The following is a 13,851-nucleotide window of genomic DNA, read 5'->3' as shown; positions in this document are numbered from 1 at the left end:
ACCTACGTGGTTGGTACGAATATGTTTTAGATAAAGACACAAAGGCACAGAGAAGTAGAAGGATAAGCGCAAATACCCCTCATGAGTATCTGGGTGGAATCAGGCCTTAAATTCAGGTACTTCTGATTTCACCACCATGGACATGGTCAGTAAAGTGCCTCACTACCGGTCTGTAGCCAGGGGTGGCTAATTCAGCTGGGGACCTGGGGCAGCGAACAAGGGAGATGCACTCCCCTCCCTGGATGAGGCCATCTGTGCCTCTTGGAGTCACAATAACAACAGCAGATCTTTTCTGAAGCCCAGTGTGATGGTCCCCAGGGATTCTGCTCAGCAGTGGCCCCTTGGTGAACATACAAAGATCAACCACAGATTTTCCTCATCCGTGGAGGCAGTGGGGTCCACTTCTCTGCCATTTGAATTTGGACTTGGCCGTGAAACTGACGAGCTTTGTCCAGCGGGACATTAGCAAACACGATTCACAGGCTTGGGAAGCTCTTGTGCATGGGGGGGGCAGGGCTCCTGCCCTTCTGGGAGTCCTAAAATCGCCACGTCCACGAGCAGAGCCCACCAGTGGCCCTGAGGACAAAGCCACATGGAGGGAAACCAGGGCACCCAGGCTGACAGCTACTCACTGTCGGTCCTGAGAGTGTGGCCATCCCAGAGCAAGTGGCCACCAGTTGATCCACCAAATAGCCACTGGCCAGGCCAAAACCCCTAACTCTGTGTCCAGAGCAAATGCCTCACTTGACTCGCCCCAGTCTCCTTCTTCAGAGGCAATTCCTCTCTTTCCAGTTCTGAGATCTCAGGAGGCTGTGTCTGTGTCCATATTCCGAGTGTTAGGTAACCCATAATGTCCGTATGTAATGCCTATGGAAGTTACAGAGACTTAGTCTTTCTAAAAGGTCCAAGAGACAGAACTGAGTTCTTCCAACTTGATGAGACCAATGACCAGGAAGACACCTGTTGACGATCGGAAGTATCATCCGTGAACTCCACCATGTTTGAGATCCTCTGGTGTTGAATGCTGCATCTATTATCTCTTCCCAGTGGCATTGAATGGTCCGCTCAGTAGCTAGGTTCACTGGGACACTGCCTGGTTCACAAAGTTCTCTCAGTAAATCATGATGTGGACCAATCTGAAGAATGATGTCAACGGCATGAAGTTCTACTAACATCCAGAACATATTCTGGCTCCAAGTGGGCTTTTAATAGCAGAGAATAAAGGATGGAGCCCAGCACATTTGTTTTTCTGCTCCATGAACTTGCTGCACACAAGCTCCTCCAAGGTCACAGAGTAGGAAAGGACACCTCTCTAGACCTGCGTGACACAGGAGCAGCCAAAAGAAAGCCCGGCCAGGTGGCCACGCAGGTGTGGCCAGGTCCTTAATCACGTCTGCAACAACAGGCAGGAAAAGGTCAATGAACTCAGTCAAGCCAGTTCGGGAGACTGAACTGATTCATCATCCTTGGTGCCAACCGGCCTTCTTGGAATGGTATCCAGAGATAGAATCATTGCAGGTAGGCTGCCAAATCCTATGCACACTGGCTGCAGGGAGTACATCCTACCCTCCCCATGCCTGAAGCAATGCGTGGCTGCACTCCTCATTCCTGCAGGGTGGGGTATTAGCACATGGAGCCACGCACGCCTAAGAAGGATGGCCAGGTGGTAGACAGAGAACCTGTCCACCCTTCAGACTTCCCTGGTCCGGCCTTGCTGACTGTCCTGCGTGTGTTCACTGTTGTTCTGCCCACTGTCTTCATCACACATGCACAGACAGCTCCTGCTCTATACCAGACTCTGTCCACTGTGCCTTCCTAGGTATGCATACATTTGGCACTCAGCAATGCCGTAAGGTAAGAACTATTATTTCACCCATTTCAGCTAAGAATCTAAGGCATGAAGATATTTAAATAACTTGTCCAAGGTCATGGAGGTTTAAGCACTAAGAAGGTTGGTTCTATACATAGCCTGTGATTTTAACCAGTACAAAACACTGCTTCCCTAGCTTCCTTCTGAGGGACCATCTATCCCCTAACTCTCAAACTTTGGGGTGAGTACCCAGACCTGTACAGGAGTAGGCCCAGGGTTCTCCCGAGAAACAGAGCCACTGGGATAGAAGAAGATAGGGATACAGATACGGGGATATATTTATCATGTGATTATGAAGGCTGAGCGACCTCATGATCTGCTGTCTACAAGCTGGAGAACCAAAGCAGCCAGTGGTATAATCCAGTCCAAAGGAGTGAGAAGCTGAGGATCCAAAGGCATAAGTCCTAGTACAAGTCTGAAGTTCTAGAACCAAGAACACTGATATCTAAAGTGTGGAAAGATGCATGTCCCAGCTCCAACAGAGGGTGATTCCCCTGTCTTCTACCTTTTTCTACTGGGGCTCTCAATGGATAGTAGTGATGCCCATCTATGCTGGTGAAGGCATCTATCTTCTTTCCTCAGTCCATCCGCTGACCTTCTGGAAGCACCTTTGCAGACCCAAAAATAATGTTTTACCAGCAATCTGGGCATCTCTTATCCCAGTCAAGTTGATGCAGGAAATTAACCAGCACGAGTCTACCCTTGCTCACCTCGGCATCCACACAACATCTCATCGAACCAAACTTAAATTTCCATCTAAGAAATAACAAGGTCATAATTCCACCCAACATAACACAACTGGACCTTGAACAATGGAAAACACACCAATCCCTTCCCCAGAGGAGGTAAAATCCTTGAGTATCTGTTACCCTCCCTGATATCCCATATCTTAAGCACTAAGATGAAAAATCGACAATACATAAATAGCAATACAAAAATCAATGCATCATATGTCAAATGACAAAAGACTAAGACGGGAAAGAAAACAGAGATAATTGCTTAATATGTGGGTATACATCAAAATGTATTCATAGTAAAATTAAAAGAAAATTTTCATGTCAATCCGTCTGTATGTCTATAACTAGTCCCAAGGTCATAAGTGGTATTTAAAACTGCTTTGACTGCCCGTTCTGTTTCCCCTTTGCTCCCAGCAAGCACCGGACAGGGTGACCCAAACTTTCTTTCCTAAAGCGTCGGGGCCATGAGTAGCCCTGCCCGGATTGGGTTGCTGTAGTTTTCCATTGACCTCAATCACGACACTAAGAGACACCCCAAGGGCTCAGACACAGTCTTCTTTTCCTCTGTTGTGAAGTAGTAGTCTAGCTTCCCCCTGGAAGTCCAGATCAATCACCCCAGCAACTCCATTACTCCCTCTTGACCTACTGACACAGAGGCATGAGGGGCCCGCATGGCCAGCTGATGGTCCTAACTTCCAGTTCAACAGAATCATTGTATGGGTCCCTGGGACACGCACCTCTCCGTCTGGAACTAAGACCTCTAGGCGGGCAGAGCATAAATTCATGGGAATAGGAAGCAACACTCTGGCTGGTGGGTCACTAGGGGTGATGGTGAGCGATGTTACTCCCGTTTCTACCTGCTTGATTCCTGGACCCATCAATCCTGGCTATCAGAGAAACAGCACCAGATGCTGCAGGCCGATTCAGAGGATCCAGACAATCTTCTGGAGCACCTGCCTCCATTCCAAAGCTGCCAGGACCTACTCAGAGAACTGCCTTAAAATTCTGTTCCTCTAGAGTCACTCTTGGCAACAAAATTTTCAGTCTTCGTCCACTGGGGTTGCTATCATGAAATAATACCAAAAATTGGGTGGCTTTTAAATAACAAATGTATTTCTCCCAGTTCTGGAGGGTAAGTCCAGGATGAAGGGACAGGCAGACTCATTTCCTCACACGCTGCTGTTTTCTTACCGTTATTTCACATGGTGGAAGGGGTGAGCCATCTCTCTGGGGTCCCTGGTATATTAAGGCATTAATTTCATTCATGAAGTTTCCTCCCTAACGACCTGATCACTTCCCAAAGTCCCGACCTCCTCATGCCATCACCTAGGGGCCTAGGGTTTCAACGTATGAATTTGGGGAGGGACACAAAGCATTCAAACCACAACAGCATAGGATCAAGGCTGGCCGGTCAGCTTAACCCGTCCTTCTGGCTCCATGTGACCTGTGGTCCAAGGAGACCTGAGGTCACTGGGGTTGCCACACAGATAAGATCTAAGGCTAAAGGTGTGACGGCCGTCAAGTTGCCTCAGGAGAAAAGCCTTCCTGAGAAGGGAACCAACCCAGAGGAGGGCTGGGTGAGAGGTGGAAGAAGAGGATCCTGAGACCTTATTTAAGCACTTGGATTTACTGCGCCGGAAGCCAGTCCTCGGACTTTTCAATTCCAGGCACCAAGAAACTTCTCTTTTCAAAAACTCCAGTTTGAACTGAGTTTCTGACTCAGGCAACAGATGAATCTGACAGAGACAGAATATGGGGATTTCCCCTTGCCTACAACCTGAGCTCAGGCCTTGGATTGACCCAGAGCTGCATCCGGGAGTCAGGCGGTCTCCCCAGACTCCCCTGCTGGTTCCCTAGGGAGGAGCAAAGAAGCCGGACTAGAAGGGCCAGGGAGCAGGACGGAGAGAACACGGCCAACGACTCCAGCTTTCCTCTCAGCTCAGGGGCGTTGGAATGCCAGGTTGCTGGGCGTTCCTAACCTCCAGCACTACGTTTTCCAAGCAGAGTAGCAGCAGCACCAGGCTCTCATATGAACAGAGCGACAGATACGTCCCCTGAATTTCAGCGAAATGGCCGTGGCATACTTATAGGAGGCTACCGGGAGCCCAAGAAATTCAGGGACAGAAGGTAGTCACTACTCATTTCAGACAAGCTGAGGTCAGCTGTCAATTTTGTGGGTAACAGGACCCAAAATTCTGGGTAAGCAGAAGCAAAATAAAAGAACCCAGAGTGAGGGAGCACCTGGGGCATGCTCAGTGCAGTTCACAATGGAGACTCCCGGTGGAAAGCCTGCTAAGAGCAATGCCAGCTGCACTCCAAACAGCGAGACTTTACCACAGAGAACTTCTTATCTATTCAACTTGGGGATAAGAAGACTCAGGCCCTCCGTATCATCAATGACCCATATTCCTTCACCTCTTCCAATCTGCCATGCTCAGGAAACCAGCAATGTCTTCCTCATTGACCCAAAAGGGCTGCCACAACTCTGAGCATTATATCCTCACACAAAAATATCCAAAAGTACAAGGAAGAGATGTGTCTCGCTTCAAAGAAAAGAAAACTTTTTCCTTGGCTTCCCCAGTGTTCCCCCTCAGGTCCCATCAGCAGGATTGGAGCACATTCTCACTTTCCCGGAAAGCAAGGTATCAGAAGTTTTCAATTTCTGGCATGAAAAGTAGCCTGTGCCAGAAGGAGAGAAGAGGGTGAGATCTATAAATTGCTCTTGTGTAGGCAATCAACAAAGGACACCACACTTGGGACAAACTTATACCAAAACTTCTGCTACATCCTTATCTACCCATCTGTCATTGACGCAATTATTTCCTTAAATTGACTTGCGTTTTCTCAACCTCAATACCTTTTCTTAGGTAAGAAGTTTCATATCCCTACAATAAGTATAAAATCACTAGGAAATATGGTTTTCTAATCCAGATTAAAATAAGCTCAGAATGACTCCAACAACAAAAAAAAATGTTTGTCTGTCTTACCTATAATCATTTCTTGTCCTGCCAGCAGACTCTGGAATGCCCAGTTGTGGGATTAACTCATTTCCTCCCAATTTTTGGTCCTTGATATTAAGACCTCCCCCTCAAAGAGCTCTAGAGTACACTACAAATAACCACCCAACGACCTTGTCCAGTAGGCTAACAAGGCAGACCTCCCCATCACCTCCACCCCAAGGCTGGGGCAAAGACATTCAGAAAAATCATAGTAGAGAAACTCCCGGGTTCCTATCTATGAGGCCCTCCCTCCAAACGTTATGTTTTGCTATTTTCCCCACTAAAAGGAAAGCCATCTCAGAGGCCATGGGGACTACCGCATGCCTTAGAATGGGAGGAGCCCCGCTCATTTGTCTAAGCACGCCACTCTCCCCCGGGCACAAGAATGTGCCCACCAGGGACAGGAGAAAACTGAACCATGTGCATTACTTACATCAGAGGCTGGGCCCTTGTCCGCGCCAGGGCAGGAGAATGTGACGAATTCATGGCAACGCTTGTGCACGACAAAGCAGCAAACTGCAAAAGAGAAAAGAAGGGGAGGAGCAGGGGGGAAGGGACATGGCGGCAGGGGTGGAGGGGGAGGGAGGAAGAGGTCGTTAAACTTGGACTTCACCAACAAGAGAAGGTCTTATCCCACAATAAACAAAAACTTCCATTTCTGCATGCTGTCCTGGTAGAAGATAAACTTTCACATGTACTGATGCTGCATCTCCCCCTGGCATTTACCTTCCAGGGTTAACTGGGGTTCGAAAGGTCACATATGGGGCCAGGGTCGTGGCTCAGCAGTAGAGCACTTGCCTAGCATGTGTGAGGCACTGGGTTCATCCTCAGCACCGCATATAAATAAATGAATAAAATAAAGGTCTATCAACATCTAAAAACATATTTTAAATAAAAGGTCCCAGGTATTCCACATGACCTGACTTCCCCGTCTGGAAATACCATGTTGTTTCCTAGATCGGGCAGCAGAGGAAGTAGCTGGCTTGGGTTTAGGTCCATAAATGTGCATTGGGATTATGTGAATTAAATGCATCTGTGGTATGGCCCTGCTTTCTGGGGATCCGCTGGGGGAAAGCAGTCAGAGAATATTATACAAATCAAAACTGATTTGTTGTTGTTGTTGTTGGACTCTTTTTCAGTTTTGTCTTTTACAGTCTTTTATAACCTCTGAGTTCCAGGAGGACAGGTACCAAGCTTTCAGGACAAACTTAGAGCCTTCCTAAGGTGCTTGCTCAGTAAGTGAAAGCTACCCCTCGTGATATAATGGATCCAGATGACCATCATCAATAGCAAAAAGATACCACCAACCTAGACCAACGCTCACACCACTGTCTAAGAAGTACTCCAGCCAAGTAACCAAGTCCACGTCGGTTCATGTCTCTTAATGCAACTACAAATTTACAAAAAATACAAGCCACAGGTGAACATGTTAAGTGACACCATAGGGAAGCCATTGCCAAACCCCCAACACCCCCCCACACAAAGAAGTAGAATATGAACAACTACAAGAGCAACCAATGTGGTTTCTTCCACAAACTCCAAGAGGGAGGAAATAAGAGGAGAAACTTATATATTCAAACAAATTTAAGAAACAGATCCACTAAATGCAATATGTGGACCTTCTCGAAAGCCTAATTTGCATTAACGAGTAGTTTAAAAAATTATGAGGCAATCAGGGAAATGAGCTACTCACTTTTTTCCAAGATATTAGGGAATTATTTTAATTGATATTAGGGAAATTAAAAAAAATTTTGGTGAAATAATGGTATTGTGGTTTTTTTTAAAAAATAGACTCCTTATCTCTGTGGATCTATCTTAAACTCTTCATAGATAAAATAATTTAATTCAAAATAATTCAGGATGCTGAGGAGGGTTATTGATGAAAAGCATTGGTTATAACAGGTCATTATCGAACCTGGGTGAGGAACACATGAGGATTCATTACATTAGATCTATTTTTCCACATTTTAATATTTTCCATACATAAAAATTTTAAAACATAGAAAGAAACTGAGAGAGAACATAAGTCATAAGAAGTGGGGATGCAGAAGGACTATAAAATTGAAAATTGCTGAGTTTTACATTTCTCAAGAGATTATAGGTACTGAAAAACTACACACAGGACATTATAAGCTTAAATGTGTGTTTTAACAAGGAGAGAAGTCAGGATGGAAATATGCAATGTAACCTTCAAGACACTATAAAGAAAAACTAGGTAAAGAAACTACATTACAAAAGCCACCTTCATTCACTAAGGTCATCTAAATATTATTCTTTTTTCTCTCCACTTGAATCCATCTGCAATTTCTTAGAACCTGATGTGAAATGGAAATCTAACTTGCCTTCCCCCTCCAGTAGGTAACCAGTTCTCCGAGTGTCCTTGAGTGAATAATTCATCCCTTTCTCTGCAGACTTCAAATGCCGGCTTTATTATAGTTCAATAATTACATACACTGGGGTTTGTCTTTGGGGCTCCTGTTTTTCCCACTGATCTGTCATGAAGTGTGGCAATAGGGGTTTTAATTATAGTAGCTTTGTAATATGTTGCATCTTGGCAGGGAAGTCCTCCCTCATTATCCTTATCTTCAACATTTTCTTAGCTATCCCTGCATGCTTATTCTCCAAGCGAACTTGAGAATCGGTTTAATCAAGATTTTAAAAACATCAGAGGAAATTTTTATTGGAATTGCATGCAGTCAGTCCCTAACTCCATAAAATAATTGGGACTTTGAGTGGAATGGTCTACAAATTTAGGAAGTAAATTCAAGATAATGGACACGTGGACAACCACAGGTCCTTCCACCAGGAATTGATGATTCTCTTGTTTCAAGTCTTGTTTTACATCCCCCAATGGAGTCTTTAGTTTCCTCCCCAGAGTTTTCTGCATATTTCTCACTTAGTATCACTGAGGGCCTCTTTTTTCTTTTTAAAATTTTTCTTCTGGATTCTTTTTTAACGCTATTGTGAATTTTTTTTTAAAGTATAAATAAGAACTTCACAAATGTTTAGATGTTAATAATAGGGAAAACTGGATATGGGGTACATGGCAAATCTTCATAAATTTGCTATTGTGAATTGGATGTTTTCCCATTTTGTTTTTCAACAGCTTGTTGTTTCCAAATAAGAAAGCAAGAGAATTTCAGTACGTGTTCGTTGTAAGCATGTTTTAACTCAGGACATTTTGGGGGAGTTTTTGGTTTTGCTGTCTTTGTGTTTTCCAGATGGATAATTAGATTATCCCAAGGAATCACATTTTTTTTTTTCTTTTCTCCTTTCTTTTTTCTTCTCCTGGTATTTCCACCCTTTCAGAAGAAAGTGAGCTTAAGGGACAATCACACGTTCTTGTCCCCCTCCTGGGTTTCCACCAGCTCCATCTCTCTCCTCCCCTCTCTACCCCCTTCTCAGATGAGCGTTCGGAATAGACTTTTGTTTTCCTTGGGAATTTCCAACGTGTTGACACCGTGCCAGCTTCGCTGGCTGGTGTGAAGTTTCTTCTACTCTTTCTTCATCCCATATTGTTAGACGGACTCTCTTTTTAATTCCCCCCCGGCCCCCCCGCCAGTGTTTCATCTTCTCTGTTGACTCTTCCTCTACCATTTAAAGCAGCAGATTGTGGGTATATTGATCAATTCCCCTGGATTTTAGTCTACCTCATAAAGTGTGAGTTGTACATTTCCCCCACTTTATCCTACATATCTGCATTTGCATTATGTCTTGGAACATGAATTCTGCAGTCGGGTGGCCAGGTTTGGATCCTCTGTCCATCGTTCACGGTCCTTAATATGTGGGTGCTTGATCTGATCTCCTGGTGCTTCAGCTTCCTCTCTGCACTGTGATAATAACAGCAGTCCCCCAAACGGTGGTATCGTCAGACTTACAGGGATCAATCTACACTTAGAATGGGGCCTACCACAGCACGAGTGTTCAACAAACCTTTGCTACTATCACTTCCTGCTCTTGATTGACCGCTGGGGTCATTCACTCCCATGCCTCTTCATTAAGAATCTAAAGATCATAAACCTAAAGATGTTTCTTTTTTTCCTTTTTTTATGTTTTTGCGGTACCAGGGATCGAACCCAGGGCCTTGTGCTTGCAAGGTAAGCACTCTACCAACTGAGCTATCTCCCCAGCCCCTAAGACATTTCTTTTAAGTACAGTTTTGGATGCATCTTATGCTTTATAGTTAATGCCGTTAGCTTTGGGTTCCTTCCTTGACCCACAACAATGTGAGCAAGGTTTCCTCCCATTTTCAAAAAGTTGCTTTCTTCTAGAAGCTTTCTTCCACACTTCCCAAATACCCATCAGGACCTTACTGATCCTTATGCAGTTTTTTAGAGACCCATCTCTCACCTCCTGGCATCTATCACGATTCCGCGTACACAACTGATCCTCGGTAAATTAATGTTTGGTGAGCAAATGGATGGAAGAATGAATATCATCAGTCATGAAAGAAAAGCAAAGGTGACCAGCTCTAGGGTAATCGCCAGGCTGGGCAGGACAGCCACAGGTCACCACCATGGAGAGTGACAGTACTCCACCACTGATAGCACCTCTTTAGGCATCCTTCCAATTAGCACAGAGATAAACAATCCAGACCCACTAAGGAGGGATCGACATGCCGAGTGACCCCACCCTCCCCTGGCACACTCTAGAGAGCCGCTGGGAACAGCTGGGGAGGTTGGGCTTCCAGAGCAGGTAATCCTGCTACACTAGTGTTACTGAGAAGTCAAGCAAATCAAATTCCCCATTAACTAAAATACTTTAAAGGAAGGAGTAGGGTTGGCTATTTTAAGAAACAAACTAAATCCTTTTGTGAAACAAATAAACACCCCCTCATTTCTGTTTGGCAAATTCAGGGGAAGACTAGCTTTTCTTAAAGAAGAGACTGTGTTTACGGAATTGCTGAAAAAAAAAAAATGTTCTGGGTCCTACTTTCACCCAGGAAGTTGGTAAGAACCAAGGATCCCTCAACGGCCCGTGATTAATTCAATCACTTCTCACGCTCTGGGGCTGGAAGGCCTGGGGCCCGGAGCCCACTGAACCCGGTCCATCGACCTGCTCTATGAGGACTATACAACAGGCCTTCAAACTCCAAGCCCAAGCACTAAGTGGGCAATGAAAACGTCAGGGTCAGGAGCGGGCTGCACACATGGCCCGTTTAGGAGAAGTGTCTGTCCAACTCCAGCCAAGAACGAGAAAGAAGTCCTGAGCTCGGTCAGTCTCCACCCCTCCCTGATTACATGCAAGGTCATCAAGGTCATGTGACATCAGAGTAGGCAGAATAATGCTCCCCCCCACCACCAACGATGTCCACACCCCAATCCCCAGAACCTGTGGACACGTCATCTGGCATGGCAAAATGGGCTTTACAGATGTGATTAGGTTAGAGGCCCTGAGATAGGGGATCATTCTCAACTCCTCCTTTAAACTTCTTCCTTGACACAGAACACCCCCCACACACACCCCATTTTCAAGTAGTTGCTTTATTTTAGCAGTTTCTTCAAAATATCTGTTAGGATGTTATTTATTCTTGTCCACTTCTGGGGGCTGGGACCCATCTCTCATTCCTAGTATCTACCACAATTCCAGGTCCATCGTGGATATTCAGGAAATGAATGTTTGGTGAGAGAATGAACGAAGGAATGGATCTCGTCAGCCATAAAAAGAGAGCAAATGTAACCAACTTTTCAGTCGTGTCCCCCTGGCTGGTCCTTGTACGTCCACCACCATGGACAGCGACGGTTCCTCACGGTGGACAAGCTGACAGTGCTAGAAGGGAAGGTGGGTGACCTCTCGGAGCTGGGAAAGACCAGGCAGTGTCCCCTAGACCTCCTGTAAGGAGTGCAGCCCTGCAGACACCTTGACTGTGGGTTTGGATCTCCAGAATTGTAAGATAATAAGTTTATGTCATTTTAGGCTCCTACATTTGTTTTAATTTGTTACAGCGATATTAAGAATCTAATACCTAGCAGAAGATCACCAACACTTGATTGATTTCAGAATTGGCCAATACAGTCAAAAGCCCAGGGGATCCTGTCAAGGGACTTCTGAGGTATCTGACCCAGGAACGCATGGAGACCCCAAATCTGCTTCATGCTGCATCTCCACCCACCCCCAAAACTCCTAGCTCTTCAGCACTAAAATTTATTCATTATGTCCCCAAATAGAGCAGATTAAGTTATCAGATCTTATTTTCTTTTTGGCATTGATTCTTCTCTTCTACCCAGTTCTCCACAAAGGAAAACTGACATCCTTGGGAAGCCATCTCTGACCCTAAATCCACAGTCCACCTGAGGTACGAAATCCAGCACTAGTTGCAGAGCCCTGTGAAGAAAGGAAGAGCAGGGTCCTCAGCACTTTCCCAGGTCCTGGTGTCCCTCAGGATGCCCCCAGACCAGCCAGTCCTCATGGACAAAGCCCATCACGTGCAGGAGTTATTGACCAAGCCTCTGGAATCAGATGGATGACAGTTTGAACCTTATCACTTTACCACTGATAAGCTGAAGGATGTTAACCCACTTACGAGGCCTCTCTGAACCTCAGTTTCCTCCTCCAAAATGAGAATAATCAGAGTACCGACTTCATTCTCTGAAAACCTGGCTTTGGGCTCATTTCTCTGCTCCAACGCATTCACTGCCTGCTTGTTGCCTAAAGTGCAAATGAGAGAAGAAAGCACATGCCACATGTTTGGGGGAAAGGGACATTTTAGTTGGAGCACCAGCTTGCAGATTTTGCTTTGCGATGGCTCCTGTGTGCGTGCAGGGGGTCTCTCTTTTCTCCCAGACAAAGGCTGACCCACAGGATTATCTGTATTCAGTTCTGCCTAGTGCCCAAGATACAGTGGCTTCCTGCAAATGCAGGAACTGTCTCCGTGATCAAAGGCAGAAAGATCTGGTTCCATCTGCACCCCACCACCAGCCTCAGAGGCACAAAGAGCCATCTCCATGGCCAGGACACGTGAGTTTGCAAAGGGCCTTCATATCCGTGATGCAACCTAAACCTCGTCACAGTCCCCGGATGCAGGTGCTGTGATACCCCTTTCATCCTCGGGGATGCTGACGCCCAGGGCGGGGGCGTCCACCCAAGGTCACTCAGCTAGCCCACGATGACACGCATAGGAAGCCAGCTCTGTCTTCCTCTGGAGCCCACTCTCTCCGCTGGTACAGTGTGGTTTCATTTGTGTTTGTCATTCATCTCATGTTCCCGAAGAAATCCTCCCCCATGCTCTCACCCCCGCCACTCAGTCATTTGCCAAGTCCCACTGATTCTTCCTTCGCAACATCTTTGAAACCATATCCTCCCGTACGTTTCCCCGCTGACTCCACCTTAGCTGCCCTCACCAACTCAGAGACGGAGTTTTTTGTGATAAAACCTTAACAGGTCTCCCCACAGATGGATCAGCCTGCCTTGAGAGCTCATCTCTAGGAGCCAAAGTTTCCACAACCATCAAGGAGATAAGGCTGGCGATGTCACATCATCGTTAATAAATCTAAACGAGATGTCATGTGCGAATGTGCGGTGGCAGGGGATGGCACAAAGTAAGCTCTCGGGGAGGTTCATTTACTTTCTTCCAGAATGGAGGGGTTCCTGGTACAAGCTCTGCAACGCGCTGCCTGGAATCTACACCAGGTACCACTATTTTTTAGCTCCATAACCTTGAATATGCTCACTGACCTTGCCTGGGCGCTGCTTTCCTAGTGTGTAACATATGGACAATAATTTCACTTTTCTCATACAGTTTTATGCAGATTTAATGAGTTGATCTTAGCTCAGCGTGTGGACACAGTGATGCCTAATGAATGCCAAGCATTGTCAATATTATTCCTACCCACTTCCACCCACCCCAGGAAGCCTACACGCTCCTAGAAAGTTCATCCTCTGAAGACCCGACTTTGGTCCCATTTCCCTCTCCAACACATTCGCTGACTGCTTATTGCCTGAATCCGTGCTTTCCAACAGTAGCTACTAGCCAAATGGGGCTATGTAAATCTAAGTTGATTAAATAAAATTTAAAATTCAGTCCATCATTCTTACAAGCTATATTTCAAGTGCTCAATAGCTCCGCAGGGCTAGAGGCTACCATATTGGACGGCACATAAATAAGACGTATCCATCACTGTAGAAAGAAGTCTGATTGGACAAAACTGGCCTAAAAAATAAGGTTCAAATAACTTAGCCTGGCACCCACCCACGATATTATCTCTGTCCAATTTCATTCCCCCCTCTTCTCACTCTGCCCCACACT

The 13,851-nt window shown here is 45.8% G+C and overlaps 1 protein-coding gene across 3 annotated transcripts in view; it reads right to left on the bottom strand.

The window, feature by feature from the left end:
• PRKCB (protein kinase C beta) overlaps positions 1-13,851 on the bottom strand; it is a 306,697-nt gene that overhangs the window by 176,865 nt on the left and 115,981 nt on the right. For all 3 annotated transcript variants that reach the window (XM_079121179.1, XM_079121181.1, XM_079121180.1), the window contains one exon: positions 6,040-6,122. In XM_079121179.1, the coding sequence (XP_078977305.1) occupies positions 6,040-6,122 (83 nt within the window). The remainder of the gene's footprint in view (positions 1-6,039; positions 6,123-13,851) is intronic.

The sequence above is a fragment of the Sciurus vulgaris genome, assembly GCF_902686455.1.
Source record: "Sciurus vulgaris genome assembly, chromosome: 18".
In the NCBI taxonomy this organism is placed as follows: domain Eukaryota; kingdom Metazoa; phylum Chordata; class Mammalia; order Rodentia; family Sciuridae; genus Sciurus; species Sciurus vulgaris.
This window is presented reverse-complemented; position numbering and strand designations above follow the sequence as displayed.